This window comes from Myotis davidii, unplaced genomic scaffold, assembly GCF_000327345.1.
Source record: "Myotis davidii unplaced genomic scaffold, ASM32734v1 scaffold710, whole genome shotgun sequence".
Classification (NCBI taxonomy): Eukaryota; Metazoa; Chordata; class Mammalia; order Chiroptera; family Vespertilionidae; genus Myotis; species Myotis davidii.
This window is the reverse complement of record NW_006284328.1, coordinates 1,330,833-1,348,865: the sequence shown is the minus strand read 5'-3', so window position 1 is coordinate 1,348,865 and position 18,033 is coordinate 1,330,833. Positions and strand designations below refer to the sequence as shown.

The 18,033-nt window shown below is 54.8% G+C and overlaps 1 protein-coding gene across 1 annotated transcript in view; it reads left to right on the top strand.

Annotated features, from left to right (window-relative positions):
* Window positions 1–13,783, top strand: part of MFSD4A (major facilitator superfamily domain containing 4A) — a 16,109-nt gene extending 2,326 nt beyond the window's left edge. Inside the window, exons 4-10 of the mRNA XM_015569257.1 lie at window positions 2,877–3,063; window positions 3,465–3,580; window positions 4,814–4,987; window positions 6,957–7,104; window positions 11,045–11,115; window positions 12,216–12,336; window positions 13,710–13,783. Coding sequence (XP_015424743.1) covers window positions 2,877–3,063; window positions 3,465–3,580; window positions 4,814–4,987; window positions 6,957–7,104; window positions 11,045–11,115; window positions 12,216–12,336; window positions 13,710–13,768 — 876 coding nt within the window. The 3' untranslated portion in view covers window positions 13,769–13,783. The remainder of the gene's footprint in view (window positions 1–2,876; window positions 3,064–3,464; window positions 3,581–4,813; window positions 4,988–6,956; window positions 7,105–11,044; window positions 11,116–12,215; window positions 12,337–13,709) is intronic.
* Window positions 13,784–18,033: the final 4,250 nt, after the last annotated feature.

Here is an 18,033-nt window from a genome sequence, read left to right as displayed (position 1 = left end):
ACCATCCATCCCGGCTCCTGGTGAAGATGTTTCTGATTCTGAGAAACTGGTTGAGGCTGAGAGTGCCCTCGGGAAAGCAAGCGGGTGGGAGAGCTGACCCCCAGTTATTTGAGCACAAGGAGGCTGCAGAAGCTCACCTCCAAGTCCTTCAGGGTGGCACCCTGTGGCTGCAATTCTCCGGGGAGATAGAGCAGGGCACAGGGTTGCCCCGGTGAAATCGGGGCCGCCTTCAAGTCGTCAGGTAAAGGTGACCCTGGGCCGGAGGCTGCGGGCCAGGCTGGGCCCTTCTCCGCACTCCTGAATGGAGGCTGACTCCCTCACCATGACTGGGTCAGGCACTGAGGCCCCCTGAGCCCCCAGCTCACAGCCTCCCCATCAGCACAGACTCTGGTCTCTGGCTGGACACCTCCTCGGCTGCTCTGTGACCCACGCCGGGTTCCCCCATGGTAGCCTGGGCTGGGGCAGAAGGAGAGGTGGGGAGACTCCCCCACCCCAACCTCTGGCCCTGCTTGGGAGGACTGTCAGGAGCGGCCCTGGCCCCCTGGCTGGGCCCAGCAGGGGCTGGGAGTGCGGAGTGTTCCGGTGGCCCCCGGCCTGCTGACTGGGATGGAGTCACCGTGCGCGTGTCACTCTGACTTAGAGCGTCTCCCGCACTCAGCAGACTTGTCACCCCCAGAGGCGGGCCGGCTGGGTTCAGGCAAGACGGGCAGCTGCCCGGCTGCTGTGGGGACTGAGTGCTGCTGTGCAGGTGGCACTGAAAGGGGCTCTTGAGACCACCTGGTCAGTCCCTCTGAGCCGCGGTGTCTCACCATCACAGCTCATGCCCTGATGGGGGCCAGCAAAGGCCAGGCCGGGCTGGAAGCCCGACTCTCAGCACAAACCTCCTGCCTGCAGCCACTGCTCATTGTCCTTCTTCGTAACTTTCTGTCCCCAGAACAGAACCTCCCCCTCTTCCTCTCTCACTCCGCTCCCTGCCTTTCCTGCCGGCCCATCCTTGCTTGGGAACAGGCCGTGTTGGGCCACGATGTCCAAGGAGACCCTGCCCAGGGAAGGAGCAGTGTCAGCGCCATGTCAGCTGGGACTCTGGGGCCAGGAGGCTGGAAGGTCCACAAAAGCCCCAGGCTTCCTCCTGCCCCCCAAGGTGCAGGCTGGGGGTGCTTTCTCCTGCCCCCCAGGTGCAGGCTGGGGGCGCTTTCTCCTGCCCCCCAAGGTGCAGGCTGGGGGCACTTTGTTGGCTGCAGGATTTCCATATTTTTTCCATCGCTTTGTGTCTGATGGTAAACAGCCCACACAGAAGAGAATGAGCCATGCAAGCGAGCATGTGGGTGACGGTGGGTGGGTGTGCACACACACACACACCTATATATACATGCGCGCGCACACATGCACACACATATGCACACACATGCACACATACACACACTTATACACATGCGCACGCGCGCACAGACACACACACGCACACACACACACACACAGCCCACCTGGCACTCTCTGACTTTCAAGGTGGCTTCTTCTGGAGCTGGAGTGTGTGCCTGTGGCAATGCCAGGTGTGCCGTCTCCCCACCACCCGCCTCCCTGGAAGCCCCGCCTGAGTGGCCCCTTCGCAGCCGTGTGCCTTGGCCCTCACTCGGCATTGGCCTTCTGCACCAGCGGCCTTGCGTGGGTTTCCTGTTCCCGCATCGGACCGAAGGGAGAGCTTTGTCACCCAGACCTGGCCTCCTGAGGGCGGGAACTGTCTCCGTCCATTCGGGCCCAATGGGTGGCTCTCACTCTCCAGGCAAAGTCTGACCTTGGACTTATTTTTGAGGGTGAAGGGAGGCTCCCAAGGTGCCCGCAGGGCGTGCCAGCACAGGCTGGCGGCATGCAGGTGGCTTGGAAAATGCTGGAGCAAGCCAGCCTGGCTGCAGGCTGGGGAGGCTCCCTCACAGCTGCCCAGGCACACTTCCCCTCTACCCTCCGTCAGGCAGAGGAGCCCATGGCCTCGGGGAAACTTTCAGAGCCTCCTCTTTCCTAAGAGGAGGAACTGGGTGGGAGGCGGCAGCAAGGGCAGAGGCCGGACTGGACGAGGCCCTCCTGGCAGCAGGTGGTTGGATCGTGCAGGGCACCCGAGGGAGGTGGCAGAGGCTTCTCCGGGCTCAGACAGGAGACCGTCCTCCCTGCTCTAGGAGTTCGTGACGCCTAAGCGGCTCCCGTAACACTGGGCTTGGGTGTGTTGCTCGGAGCAGGCATTTTTAAATCAGAAGGAGTCCGAGTCTCTTTCCCATTTAGACACCAAGCCCCCGAGGACAGCCCCCTGCCTCCTGGGGTGTAACATCACCCAGACAGCTCCTGAGGTGGTGAGGGCACTGGGCAGAAGCAGGGTGCCCGGGTGCCAGCCCTGCTCTGCCTGAAGTCAGCTGTGTGACCCGCGCTAATGCTCGCTGGGCCTCTAGCTCACCTCTCCGGTCTCTTCCAGTTCTAACGGGTTCTGACTAAGTGATAACTTTGAGCCTCACTGGCCCCATCTGGAAAATGGGGATGATAATCCCCCCAGCAGGGTTTATAGAGCCGAGATGAGCCAAAGCAGAACTTCTTTGAAACGCGTTTCGCTCTGGCACCTCTCCTGGCCAGCAGAGGCCCGGTGCGAGTCTGTGCTTTGCGGGTGACACGTACCTGTCTCTTCAGGGAAACAGAGGCAGTCCAGTTGGGCAGCAATTCCACCAAGCCTGCGTGGGGTCGAGGCTGCGTTCGCTGGGCGCCTCTTAGGTGGGCAGCCTCGGAAAGGAGCTGTCTTCTCCCAGGACTGCACAGACCTGCGCCCCACGACCGTGCGGGCGAACGCAGGGGGCCAGGCGTGGGAAGGGGGGAGCCTGGCGGGAACGGGGCTCTCCTGACCCTCTGACCACCCCCAGCTCCCGGTGCCCATGGCTGTGCTGTATCTGCTGTCCAAAGAGCGGCTGCTGACCTGCTGCCCGCAGAGGAGGCCGCTGCTCCTGTCTGCAGATGAGCTCGCCCTGGAGACGCAGCCTCCCGAGAAGGAAGCCGCTTCCTCGCTGCCCCCAAAGGTTCAGTCACACCCAGGTGGGGGCCCTCACGGACCTTCATGCCCCACACTGAGGCTCCTCCGGTAACCCCTCCCCCAGAGGGTGACCGTAGGCCACAGGCGATAGAGGCTGGAAAAGGACCTTGGTGCCAGTGGCCTCATGAGGCAGGAGGTGGAGCAGCCTGGCCGAGGGAACCAGGGAGGCAGACTTCTGACTCCAACCTTGCTGTGTGACCTTGGGCAAGTTACTTGACCTCTCTGAGCCTTGCTTCCACCAGGACTGTGAGGTGGCCAGGGGCTGATTCTAACAGATGGTTGGTTGGAGCTAGAGAAGGTAGGAGGCCGTAGGTGGTCCTCCATGCCGCCAGCCGCTTCCCCTGGGCATGCAGAGGCACGGGGCGGGTTGGAGGCTCAGCCCTGCTCTTCTCGTCTCATCCAGCGCACGAGGACCTGTTCAGCTGCTGCCGGAGGAGGAACTTCAGGGGAGCTCCTTACTCCTTCTTCGCCATCCACGTCACAGCTGCCCTGGTCCTGTTCATGACCGACGGGATGACGGTGAGCCTGCCCCCGGGGCGCCCCTCCCTGGGGACCCTCCGCTGAGACTCCAGTCTGGGGGTGGCAAGAGAAGGAGAGGCATCAAGGTTTCCTAGAGCCCTCACCTGTAGTTCAGTCAATCCCAAACTTCAAACTGAATAAAAGTTCCGGGGTGGCTGGTTCCAGAATCACTCACAGCCCCTTGGTATACGGTCTTCTGTCCCAGCCATTACATGTTCGTTAACTCTGGAGAGAGGGACCTATGGGTTGGGTGTGCAGTGCAGGCCACCCCGAGTTTTTTGTGTTTTTTTTTTTAAATATATTTTATTGGTTTTTTACAGAGAGGAAGGGAGAGGTATAGAGAGTTAGAAACATCGATGAGAGAGAAACATCGATCAGCTGCCTCCTGCATACTCCCCACTGGGGATGTGCCCACAACCAAGGTACATGCCCTTGACTGGCATCGAACCTGGGACCCTTGAGTCTGCAGGCCGACGCTCTAGCCACTGAGCCAAACCGGCCAGGGCCCACCCCGAGTTTTTTAAAGGGGCAGAGCCCTGTTCCGCCAAGCAGAGGTCATGCCAGGTGAACTCAGGGGCACTCTGCTCCCTGGACTACATCCCGCACCTGGGTTCCTTCGCCAGGTCGCACAAACCAGCCCCAGATATGAGGGCCCAGCAGTTCAGTCTGCTGGTGACCTCTGTCACTCTGCGTAATGCCTTTTTCTAGAACTCTCTAAGGGTTAGATTAGGACGGTGTGAATGGCCGACTCACTGATGGCCACGTGAGGGGCTCTCCAGAGAGAAAGCCCGCACCCTTGGCGACCTGGCAGGAGGTGCTCGTGTCGGCCGGCGCTGGTTGACTTCCAACTCCCAGGGTGACCTCGGGCAAGTCGCTCCCCCACCCTCTCATCTGTAAAATGAGATGCTGGTACACACTCCTTAGCAAATGTCCTTCACCAAAAAGCTTTCTGTGGAATCAGGACAAATAAGACACGTAGTGGGACCCGGATCTGGTGAGGGGCCACGGAGCTCCCGCACCTCCCGGGACCCAGAGGCCAGCGCAGGTGCAGTTGGGAGCGGTGGCGCCTGGGGTCTGTCCTCGGCTCAGGGCTGTGTGCACGGTGTGATCTTGGCCCCACACCCACCCTTCGTGGAGCAGGAGGGTCCTCCCACACCTGCCGGCCAGGACATCCTCTCCCAGGGGTCTGGTCCGGCCGCGCTGCGGGTGTGCTCAGTGGGCCTGTCTCCACAGGGTGCGTATTCCACCTTCGTGTACAGCTATGCCGTGGAGAAGCCCATGTCGATGGGACACAGGACGGCTGGCTACCTCCCCAGCCTCTTCTGGGGCTTCATCACCTTGGGTCAGCTCGTCTCCATCCCCGTCTCCTCCCGCGTGAGGCCGGCCACCATGGTTTTCATCAATGTGGTGAGTGGCCTCCTCGCACTTCCTGGAGCCTCAGGAGAAGCATTCGCTCCTGGCCCTGCCACCGCCCCAGGCCTTTGCTCAGGACTGAACTCTGCCAAGGGGGTGCGACGTCGGCTAGAGGGAGGGGGAGATGCTGGTGAAGAAGGCTGGAGATCCAGGAGGTGGAGCCTACCCTTCCTCCCCCTGCCCTCCCCCATCTGTACTCCGACAGGGAAGGAGGCGCTTCCTGTGGTGTATGGGTGGGTCCCAGCTGACAACCTGCATGCGAGGGAAGCGGGTTCTGGTGTTGGTCCTCCGTGTCCACCTTGGTGCCCAGCTGGCAGAGCCTTGTGACCAGTGGACGCCAGGGGACCCCGGGCCTTCAGAATCACCCTCTCTGGGCTGGAACCTGGCATTTGCATTTTGAAACTCTCCCAGGTGGTTCTCTAGTAGCCAGGCTGGCATGTGGGCTGCCTTCCAGGAACTGGTCTGCCCAGGAGGCGGGAGGTCAGGGCTTGAGTGATGGGTCTTAGCTTTCACCCTGAAATGTATCTCTGGCACCACCTATGACCAAGGGTCCGGATTCCAGATTCCAGAAAGGTCTCCACCCAACCTCCTGGAAGGGCTGGACTTACCTCCATAACAGCCCTGTGCAGAGGAGGGGCAGACGGTCTGTTCAAACCCCCAGGGACTGGGAACTCACTCCCTGCCCACGTAGCCCCATCTGTTGTCAGAAAGTCCTGCCCTGGGTTGAGTTTCTAGCAGAGAGAGGGTTGGGAAACACTGTTGGGGCTACACAGACCAAACACGATGAGTCCCAAGAAAGGTTTTGGATTTGCCTTGTCCTGGTTTATGACCTTCCAGAAATAAATTTCTCATCATCCAGCTCCACAAATACCTCTGTGCCTGGACTCACACCCATCCCTCTACCCCGACCTTGAACCCCCAATCCAGGCACGTGCCCTGACCCAGAACCCAGCCGGTGACCTCCTGGTGCCTGGGCTGATGCTCAACCACTGAGCCACACCAGCTGGGCCCAGATGCACTTTGTATAGAAATTAGTCGATATTGACAAACACATTTTTTATTTTTTTAAATATATTCTTATTGATTTCAGAGAGGAAGGGAGGAGGGGAGAGAAATAGAAACATCAATGGTGAGAGAGAATCATTGATTGGCTGCCTCCTGCATGGCCCACACTGGGGATCGAGCCCGCAACCCAGGCATGTGCCCTTGACCGGAATGGAACTTGGGACCCTTCAGTCGACAGGCCGACGCTCTATCCACTGAACCAAACCAGCCAGGGCGACAAACACAATTTTTAAAAGAAATTTTAAAGGGTTGTTTTACCAAAAACATTCCCATGGGGCAGTCCCCTGACTGAACTAGGAAGATTGCTGGTCCCCTGGCGCATCGCAGGGGCTACCATCTGCCGGTGGGGTCCGAGCCGAATCTCGGGGGAGCCACGGTGGCCTGCCACAGCCGCTGGCCCTCTGGGAGCCCTGTCAGGATTCCTGGATGCTGGGGGACCCTGCAGCCACCACCACTCTCCTGCTACCGGGCCTTCCTCCGTGAGCTCCGGGCCTTTAAGGAAGAAGCAGTTCCTCTTCGTGGGGAGTGGAGGACCCCGCCTCTAGCAGCGGGCACGGAGCTAATGACTTGGATGGAGCTCCCTGTGCTTACAGCCAGGGCCTTGGGGGCAGTCAGGACCCCTCACCAAGCACTTGCTGAGTGTGTGTGGTGGGCCAGTTGTTGCCGATGGCTGGGGGGGTGGGTGCACCTTCTCCCACCCGTCACGTTCCCTGGGCTGGGTTGGCAGCCAGGACTGTGGAAGGTGCAGTCCCCACCTCTTCCACAGGGTGGCACACTGGTCACAGCGCTGTTCCTCGCGCCTGAGTGTCCAGGTCAGGAGACCGACTCCTGCGGGTTTTTCTCTCTGACGGACACGCAGCGTTTCCGTTTCTAACCGCCTCCGTCACCGCCGTGACAGGTCGGCGCGGTGGTGACACACCTGGTGCTTCTCGCCTTCTCCTACAACGTCATCTTCCTGTTCGCGGGCACCGCCTGCCTGGGCCTGTTCCTCAGCAGCACCTTCCCCAGCATGCTGGCCCACACGGAGGACATCCTGCAGTACAAGGGTGAGTGCTCCCTCTGGCCGGCGCAGCTTCCCGCCCTCCCCGTCCTGCGAGGCTCCGGGCCGGTGGGAACAGGTTCTGATCCAGGTGGCTCCCACTTCAACAGGATCTCTCAGTGTGTGATCTCCGCTGACCCACAGTTGGCGTGTTGTGTGACATGCGTGGGCATTCCAAGTAGCACAGAGTCACAGCCTAGGAGAGGGGCTTTACACGCCAGCAGTCACAGTGGCCCCACACACAGGCCCCACACTCAGAGGCTTGGAGCCAGCACTCACAGCTGCTGTGGTTGTGACGCTGCTTCTTTGATATCAGAAACCTCGAATTCTCTTCCCTAGTTTCCTTCTCTTTCTGCAGCCTCTCAAATGCAGGTGGCAAAAATCTTTTGTAAAACGAGTTCATTGAAAATATTTGTGTTTCAAACAGTTAACGTTGCCTTTAGAACAGCGGTCGCCAACCGGTGGTCCGCGGGCCACTGGTGGTCCATGAGGTCTGAAAGGTTGGCGACCACTGCTTTAGAAGTAACTGGAGATGCCCTAGACCAGTGGTTCTCAACCTGTGGGTCGCAACCCCTTTGGCAGTCGAACGACCCTTTCACAGGGGTCGCCTAAGACCATCCTGCATATCAGATATTTCATTAGGATTCATAACAGTAGCAACATTACAGTTATCAATGATGGCAAACCTTTTGAGCTCGGCGTGTCAGCATTTTGAAAAACCCTAACTTAACTTTGGTGCCGTGTCACACATAGAAATTTTTTGATATTTGCAACCATAGTAAAACAATGACTTATATTTTTGATATTTATTTTATATATTTAAATGCCATTTAACAAAGAAAAATCAACCAAAAAAATGAGTTTGCATGTCACCTCTGACATGCGTGTCATAGGTTCGCCATCACTGACCTAGAGTGTCAGAAAAGCAGCATTAAAGATGGGTGGTTTCTTTAGAGGAGGAAGGGGGGAAATTGGTTATTGGGGAGGTGATGGCGGGGGGAGAGGGGGGTGTCAGAGAAATTGTAGCTGCACCCAGCTCCGTCCCATAGCAATGAGACAGGAGACCGAGTCCTTGAAATCTAAGGATAATCCCCAAGCCTCAGGTGAGTAAATGAAGTCGGGAGATACTGGTGATGTATGTCACACTAGATCCCAGTTTTAAGTGACCAACAAACGTTAGCGTTTAACAGGAGTAACAGCGAGTGATAGTGGTGGGTTCTGCCTGCAAATGCTCACTCAGACCCGTCTTCTCGTCATCTCTCCCACCCTGCCTTAGCTCGGGCTCCGTCACTTACCTGCTAGGACTCTAACAGCCCCCAGCTTTCCCGGTGTCTGATCACCTCCTTCGCTGCCTTGGCAGGTCTTGGCTTGTCTCCTTGCCTTCACCTTTGCCCCCATCAGAGGTTCAGTGCTGGTTCCCCATGAGAATCACCTGGAGGGCTCGTTACAAAACCCAGCACCTGGGCTTGTGCCCCACCACCAAGTCTGATGTCACTGGTTGGGAGCTGCCGGGTGATTCTAACAGGGAACCAGGGCGAGGGCCACTCATTCACACAGCTGTCCCGTCCCTGGCACTGCCTCAGGGGGCTGCCTCCACAGCTGGCCCCGGCCTTCCTGTCCTCCCATGGGGCTCTTCCTTCCCCCGGCCTTCTCCCACCCTGCTCCCCCTCAGCGCTGGCATTCTGGCTGGCTCCTCCCGATGGCACATGAATCCTCAGCATGGAAAGCCTTTGACACCGTCCCTCCAGGAAGCTTCCCTGATCCCCACTGAAAAGATACCCCCTCCTCTGTCCCTGCTTCTCATGTTTGATCCCCTCAAGGCTTTTGTACCTAGTTATCTGCATCTTCTCCTTGACAACACACTCCCCGTGGGCACCAGCAAGGGACAAGGGCCGGGGCGAGGGCTGTGAGGTCATCAGCAGACCCGAGTATCTGTCCAGCCTGCCTCTCTCTGGCTTTGTGGCCTGGTGTGATTCGATTTCTTTCCCCTCTCCGAGCCTCAGTTTTCTCATCTGAAAAGGGGGGATGCCAATACTTCCCTGTGAGGTTTTGTGCGTTAGAGGAAATGTAAAGCTCTTGACTCAGCCGCTTAACTGGCTCCCAGGTGCCCAATATATATGTATGTATATATGTTAACGCTAATTATTCATCAGTGTTTATCACAGTACTTGATGCTCAGAAGGTGCTGGAAGGTTTTTGAATGAGTGAAACAGACAGTGGGTGCCAATGGGATTCAGAGAAGCGAGTGACCAGTGTTAAATCTAGAGGTAGCTTCATGGAAGAGATGGGACATGAGCTGGCCCGGAATTCGGAAAGGCAGAAGGAAAAAGGAAAGGCATCCGGGGAAGGGCGGGGCGGGGCAGTGGCCAGTGTGAGAGCAGAGGTGCAGAGACAGGGAGGAAATGATCTGCTTGATTCAAAAAACAGTGTCTACCGTCCATCCGTCCGTGGGCCACTGTGCGATGATAAGCAGTGATGTATGCACTGCACTAACAGCCAAGGCCCGTCCTCTCAGGGGCTTAACCCCGGTGGGCGAGGCTGCCCAGCAGACAGCCAGGGGTGGGGGGCATGAGACGGATGAGGGGGCTGAGGGCGCACAGAGGAGCAGCTAACCAGGTTGAGGGATGGGAGAGAACAGAAGGAAATCCAAGCAGGACTGGAAGCTGAGGAGGAGGAGGAGGAGGGGGAGATGATGCAAGTGTGGGACCAGGGGTGAGTGTGGGTGCGCAGGTGCGGAGCTGCCGGCTCTCCTGGCTGCAGGGCAGCCTGCCAGCCGGGAGTGTGAGCTGAGTCTGAGACAGGCACAGGTTAGAAAGGGCCCTGGCACCCCCGGCCGGGCTTTCAGACTTGACCCTGAGGCAGTGCTGGAGGGTTTCAGCAGGGAGCTGGCCTGGCTTCAGGGGTTTGCGTGTCCAGGGCTGTGCTAAGCACTCCATGCCTCGCACCAGGGTGACCCACACAGCAGCCCATTTCACAGAAGGAAACCGAGGCCCAGAAAAGGGAGAGAACTTGCCTCAGGTCACAGAGCTGCAGGGGACATGCGGGGCGTGACTCTGAAGTGTGGGCTCTGAAAGTCGGTGGCAGACTGGTGAGCGGTGCTGGTTGGGGCAGTGCCAGGGCGTCAGGACACCGTTCTACCCAGAGTGGAGGTGGCCTGGGGTCAGGAGGTCTGTAGGAAAGGTGGGGGCGGGCACGTTGGGAAGGGCCCTGAATGCCAGGCTAAGCCCCTTGGAATTCATTCACCAAGGAGACAAGGGTGAACCGTTGAAGGTCTCAGAACAGGAAGGGTTGTAATGACGGCAGGACCTGAGCATCCCCAAAGCCCAGGAAGAGCTCAAGTCTGGCCCTGGCTGGTGTTGCTCAGTGGATAGAGCATCAGCCTGCGGGCTGAAGGGTTCCAGGTTCCATTCTGGTCAAGGGCACATGCCTGGGTTGCGGGCTTGATCCCCAGTCGGGGACGTGCAGGAGGCAACCAATCAATGATTCTCATCATTGATGTTCTCTCTCTAAAGTGTGGGCTTGGTTTCAGTTTTCCCACAGATCACAGGGAGGGGTGCACGTACAGACAGAGCCACCTGAAGCTGTCACAGTGTGTCACCAACACAGATGACCTGGGCCTCATAGTCCCAAAGTGTAATGTGTGCTGAGCTCGGTGGGCACAGGCCAGCCAAGCCACAAGGTCACCGGGTAGGATAGTGCCAGTTAGGAGATACAGAGTTATACCCTCAAGGTATCCAGGGCTAATTTCCCTTTGGGAATTTCCCAAGAGAATAAAAACCTATTTAAAAAAAAAAAAAAAAGCTAAAGGCTGAGAAGCCTTAGGAATGGCAAGGAGTCCTCCTGGCAGCCATGCTGCGTCCCGGACACCGCCCAGAATAACCCGGAACACGCCGGCTGCCTGTCTCCGAACTCGTTCTCACTAAACCGAACCCTTCTCTTTTGGGTAGGCTGTGCAACCACGGTGCTGGTGACAGGGGCAGGGCTTGGCGAGATGTCCCTCCAGATGCTGGTTGGCTGGGTAAGTGGAAAACTCGGGAGGCGGGGGGAGGAGCGCTTGGGGTGGGCTCCTTCAAGCAGGTGGGAAGGCAAGCGGGCCCACTCGGAGTTACCTGCCTCCCTGGAAGCTGAGCCTCCGAATGGGGAGCCTGGGGCTGGGAAGGGATGCGCGAGGCCAAGGCAAACACAGTCATGTCTGGGAGCAGGGCCAGGGGGCCCCGTGGGAATGGTTAGCCCGGGCCTGGGGTGGACTGCGCTGCAGAGTTCTTTGTCTGTCGCTTCTCAACCGGCCACTCCCTCAGCCTGCCTCTCGGGGCCTCTGGCCACCTACGGAGGGCCCTGCCCTGGCTCTCAGTTCTCGTCCCACACCCACCGGGCATGTGTTCACCAGGGGAAGCAAGTCTGCTTTTTACCGAAGACGAGTGTAGACAGTCACCCCCTTTCTGCGGCGGAGGATACTGTAGCCCAGATCAACTAAGCAGCTCGCCTCAGTCATCACACTTCTAGTGACTGTTGGGATGACTTCCAACCCAGGTCTTTCCGTCTCCAAAGTCCCTCCTCACTGCTCCCCTGCCCTCTGCTCTGGCCTGCCAGGCGGGGATGGCTGCATCGTCCAGGGCCCTCTGCGTGCAGACGAGGGGGCTTGGATGGGCTTCAGTGTGGTCTCGGGGAGGCTACGGAGGAAACTGTTGCTAATTGAAGTTGGTGGTGGGTCCATGGGCGTTCCATATGCAATTTTGACACGTGTGTGAGTGTGTGTGTGTGTGTGTGTGTGTGTATCTGCGTACCTGCGTATCTGCAAAGCTCTGGTCAGGCCTCGTGGGGAGAGGAACAGCTAGTATGACTGGAGTTTTAAGGAAGACAGGGACGTTTTTCAGAAGGTTCCAGGCACAGGGCTGAAAGGGACGGCCGGGGCCCCCGGGCCCAGCCCCGATTTCTGTTGCCTCCAGAAACACGACCTTGAAATGAGGCCAACGCGTTCCTGCTGCCCACGTTCCTGTCTGTCGGTGACCGTCCTCGGCTTGGCTGGAGAACCCGCCTGGGGCCCGAGCAGGCCGCTTCCGCCCATACAGCATCGTGTGAGGTTCTCATGGCCCCGTCTCTGTGTTTCCTCTCTGGCAGGTGTTCCAGGCTCGGGGCAGCTACAGCTTCCTGGTCTGTGGTGTGATCTTTGCCTGCTTGGCTTTCACCTTCTACATCTTGCTCCTGTTTTTCCACAGGATGCACCCTGGACCCTCATCAGGTAAGGAAGGGAGCCGTTTCTGCACCCGGGGAGGAAAGCAGGGCGGGGGAGGACGGGGGAGATGCCCTGGACCTCAGCACGCCACCAGGGCTGTTCTGGTCCAAGAAAAATGCAAGGAAATGTTTACTTTTCCACAGCTTCCTTCCCTCTTCCTGCTTTGCCAGGCGATTGTCTGCGCTGCGAGCAATGAGGGGCTGGCTCATGGTTTCTCTACTGGGAGAGGGGCACGGACTTGAACTTGGCTTCCTGCATCCCACGGGCCTCGGGACCGCGGGCCAGGACTCTCCCGGCCTGTGCGGGGGCCTGAGTGGGGGCCTGAGCGGCAGGGCCGGCCTCCTTGGCTGGAACTCAGCCCAACAGCCCAGTTGGCCCTCTCTCTGCAGTTTAGGATTCTGACTCGAGTCCAGATCTTTTTGTCAAAAAGAAGTCCTCGGGCCAAGTGGCCAAGAAAAGCTCCTTTAGGACAGAGGCACACCTCACAGTCTCGCTGCTGCAGAGCCCAGGCTGGGGGAGTCCCACAGCTATTTTCATTGCCCGCGCCCTCCCCGGCCTTTCCGCCCAGACCTCTCACCGTCCCCACAACTGCTGCAGCCGGGCATGTGGCCAGGCCCTAAGGCAGCGGTTCTCAACCTGTGGGTCGCGACCCCTTTGGTGGTCGAACGACCCTTTCACAGGGGTCACCTAAGGCCATCCTGCACATCAGATATTTACATGACGATTCATAACAGTAGCAACATGACAGTTAGGAAGTAGCCAGGAAAATAATGTTATGGTTGGGCCACAACATGAGGAACTGTATTTAATTAAAGGGCCAGAAGGTGGAGAACCACTGCCCTAAGGGAAGGTGCCCAGGCAGAGCCCTCGTCCTCCCCATGAAAAGCAAAGTCTGGAGGGACAGGCAGCCACAGCCCTCCCTCGGCAGTGGACACATGCCCGCTTTGAGCAATCAGTGCAGAAGCCCAGAAGACTGGTATTTTGTTACTCTTATTTTTTAATATTTCATGTATCGGGGGGGGGTCCCCAATCAGCTCTAACCACAGTTGATAGGGAGCCGGTACCAGCAGCCGTCTAGTCCAGCACTCAGCACAGAGCCTCCCTTTAGGCCACACGTTCAAGAAGTGTTTGCTGAATGTCAAACGAGTGACATTGAACAAATTCCCTAATCAAGGCAGACAAAAAGAAACACACATTCCCTCAGCCCCAGACACTAGTCTCAACAAACTGCCTCCACCAACAGCTGCCAGAACCAGCAGGTCTAACCTGTCACCTGGCTCTCTAAGGAGCCACGGGCGGCAGAGAAGCAAGGCGGGGGAGCTCAGAACCAGCGCTGGCTAAAGCTGAGACGTGCTGCCTGGTTTTTACTGTTGTTGTTGCAGCTCCTCCCCAGGACAGACCGTGCGGGACGGAAGGCTCCGAATGCTACCAGAGGTAGAAGTGGGGGACGGAGGCAGGCGAATACATCGGCCTCTCGAGCACCAGTGGAGACCAAAGCGTGGAAGAAAGCTGGCCGAACGCGGAGGCCATCGGTCCCCCGGCGCCTCGGGTCAGGCCTTCTCCACTAAATCCTGGCATAGAAGGAATGAAATCGCGTTCTGGTACCTGGGTCCTCCCTGGGCAAATCATTAGGATTTTACTCGGCTAGTCCAGCGACTTCCCTCCTCCCTGGGGGGACTTGGTCAGAGCTGCCCAGGATGCCGCTGGGGAGCAGGAGGAGACTCCCACTTCACTCTACTGGCCGCCTCCTGCATGGGCCGCACCCCAGGTTTGAAGATCCCTCTTAGGTGATTTTGAAAATACAGGCTGAAATCAAAGCTTGATGATCATTGTTCTATGTAGATCTGCTCTAAGTTAATCAGAACAAACCCCACGTAACTCCGCGGCACGCTCACAAGATTTCTGTGCTTTTTCCTTACTCATAGTCCAGAGTCCCTCAGAGTCCTGCTGCTGGTATCAGTAGCTCATCCATGATCTAAAACAGCAAAAGGAAACGCTGAAGCTTGCTTTCTTCGGGACACTAATTCAGCGGTATGCTGGGCTAGCTCCTACCAGTTTATAAGAAAAAAAAAAGGCTGATCGTTAACTTTCATTTTGAGAGCCGTTTGTTAAATGCGGCCATTATTAATATTTAAATGATAGAAACTTACAATTAAATTACATTAAAGACAAAGGTAATGCCTACTCAAAACTCATCACCTGATTTTGCTCTGTCTGTGCTCTTGGAGGAACTGATGACTGTTGTGTCTGTATTGTAGAAATACTATCACTTTCAGTGATAAGGTGTTGTTGACTCGAGGTCAGCCAGAGTGGGAGTCTTTACACCACAGAAATCGGCAAAAGCTACAAAGCCTGGCTTTTCTCCCCTGGAGGTGCAGGTGTTAAACATCTGCCAGCGCACCACTGTTAGTAATCAGTGTGAACTGGTCCAGAAGTTGCCTGAGAGAATGAGATGGATGTTCTGTTTTTCTTTACTGACATTGACTAGCTTATAAAAGGTGGAGAAACGGCTCTAAGAATTTCTCAAAAACATCTCATTTAAACTTTACTTCTATAGAGAAAACAACTCTTTACAGGCATACCTCAGGGATATGGCGGGTTCAGTTCTAGACCTTCGCAATAAAGCGAGTGTCACAGTAAAGTGAGCTGCAATCTTTTTGCTGGTGGAGGCTCTCGCCTTCAATTTGTTTAAAAAAAAAAAAAAAGGGGGCAACACAATAAAACAAATCACAATTACATGAGGTATGCCTGTGTACCAATGTCAAGTTCTTGGACAAAAATGGGACTTCTGAGCCATTCAAACTGCGCAGTATCCTGAAAGCCGTGCCCGCCCGTCCAGAGCAAGTCCCATAGCGCTACACGCTCGGCGACCTGGAAAGGGGTGAGCCCTGAGACTGTAAGTCGGGAGGTGGCTGTCACAGTGACTGTGTTTAGTTCACCTGCTCTGTCTGTCTGTACACACGTGTACACGTATAAAACGTAAGTGGCTCCTGGTTCTCAGTAGCCTGTCCAGGAACGCGGTTCGCATGCCCGACGTGAAAAGCGTCTGTGCGCAGCCAGCAGCATGGAGTGGCGCTCGCATCCGCCCGCGGAGACCCCGCACGGCGCTCCTCGCTGTGGCCCTGGGCAGGGACGTCACGGAGGCTCTTCTGGCTTCGCTGTTTTCATCTGTAAAGTGACATTTCTAGAAGGAATTACCCTACCTCAAAGGAATCCTGAAAAAATTTGGTGAATGTGTGTAATTATTCACATGCCTGACAGAAACTGCTTATAAAACCTCCTCATAAGCAGCTCAGAAATTGTTCGTATGTTTGTTGTATGTTCATGGTAAGTCAAACAGATCCAAATTCTTTTGGAAGTTGGCGGGCTAGGGGTATAGTTTTAACTATGTCTGTAAACACTTAAAAGTATTCCATGCCAGCCAAACTTAAATGGGTAACCTAACGGTAGGGAATGACTAACTGGGGCAAAAAGAAAACAGCTGTATTTTTCTTGTGGCTTTTTTCAAGAAAACATCCTTTTTATACAGAGTTAGAAAGAAGAATCCGTGGCTATATCTACGATGACCAAGATTAATTTGTGACTATAGAAAACAAGATTGAAACAAATTTAAGACTGCCTTTTCTAAAATAAAACATTTTAAATGGAATGAGTGTGTTATCTATTATCAAGGGCAATTGATCCTTTTCTATAACCCCAGAAACAGGTCTTTATCGCAGTGTGAGTTCGCACGGCTAATGTTTTAGAAGAAACAAGATCTTACCACACAGGCCTGAGAACCACGACTCCCTCTCACACACAGTCCGGATAAGGAGAGGCGGGTGGGTGCTGATACCAGGCTGCACACTCAGTTTTCTGATCTTCTTTTTAAGAGTTCGGAGGTTCCAGGCTGCTGTGGACTTGCCGTTTCCGGATTTCCCTCTGCTACTAGACGCGGGGACGCGACCCAGCATCAGTGCGCCAGGTTCACTAACGGGAGGAGGTATCGTGACAGGTGCTGGAGAGAATTCACTTATTCATTCAAAAGGATTTCTTGAGCACCTACTATGCTCAAGGCACTGATCTATGTGCAAAGATAGAGCAGAAAATGAGATGCCAGTCCCTGCCTCCCAGAGATTACGCTGCAGCTGAAGACATACAGACGGTGAACAGAGATAAGGTGCCACAGGATGCGTGATAACGGAGGGCCACAGAGAAGAGCAAAGTAGGGACAGGGGTGGGAGAGGGAATGTCACGCGATGGTCTGGAAGGCCTTTCTAAGGAGGTGCCGTTGGTGCAGAAACCTGAGTGATAGAAAGGAGCAAGCCATCCAAGTAGCCAGGAGAGACTGCACCAGGCAGGGGACACACAAGTGCCAGGGCCTGAGGCTGCAAGTGCTTGCGCGGTGAGTGCTGGCGAGAGGCCGTGTGCTCCATGCACGAGGGAGGAGAAGAGGGGCAGGAAGTGAGAGTGGAAGCGAGGGCCAGATCATAGAAGCCGTGTTAGGAGGATAGATTTTTTTTTTTTTTTTAGTTATGTGAGTTATTAGGAGAGTTGTGAGCAGGTGAGGGGCAAGAATGAATTTGTGGACACAGGCAAGGTTACAATTGCAATAAACTGCATAGGAGATGGTGTCTAGGACATAGATGTGAGAGGAGGGAAATGAATAATCAATTCAGAAAGCCATTTTGTTAAAAATATTTACTTAAAAAAATACAATTGTCCATATCTAGTTGCATCTATTAACATATCTATATAATTTTGGACTGTAGTAAATTTGATACAGTGCTTAAAGCCAGTTAGCCATTTCATTATACAAAGCAAATGCCTGTCCTTATATAAAATAGTTTTTTAATGTCATCTTTCTAATAAAATGCTTATCATTACAGAATTTAACAAATTTTTGCATAGAACTTGAAGTGATAGAAAAAAATTAATCTGACTAGTTATTCAGAGCAATGTCTGAAGACCCACTGGGTCTCAACCACACCTTTTTTCTTTGAAAAGCAGTGGATTCAAAGTGCTGGCGCATCCTCCCCCTCACCCACCTAAACTTGGGGTCCTGTTTCTCCGTCGTAAACAAATACAACTCAAGACTTAAAACAACATCCTTTGTTTCCCACAGGTTAGCTGGGGAGAGGGCAGTTTCTCTCACTCACATCAAAATGAATGATTTTAGTAAATGTTAGCAGTTGCCATCATTTTAATTGCCCTTTTTTTTTTAAGGAAAAAGATTTAATACTTTGCAAGTCTCCCTAATATAAATTACACCGAAATTAAAACAAGTTCCTAATGACACTTGTACTTCATAGATAAGTATTCTATTTATACAAGAGTGGTGGATGCTGGGTATTATGAGGGACAGATTTCAAGAAAATAAATGAGAGGGTAAGTAACGAATGAAGTAACGGTTGTCTCAGTTGAGTTGATCCAGGTTTAAGGAAAGCTCCCTGACAAGATATTACCACACGCCCTAAAACTAAGACACTGACATAGAAAAACACATCTCTTCTGTGTTAATGCCATAACAGGTTTTCCTTCTGAATTACAGATTGGGTGAATGGAAGTTAAAAGTTTATTATTTAACACCATTTAATTCTCAAGTGATGGCAACACTGAAGACCCAGTAGAGCTCATTTAAAAACTGTTCTTCAAAATACAAAGTTAAACACTTTATTTTTAGCCAACTTGATTACTGGGTGACTAAAGGACATAATTTTAAAA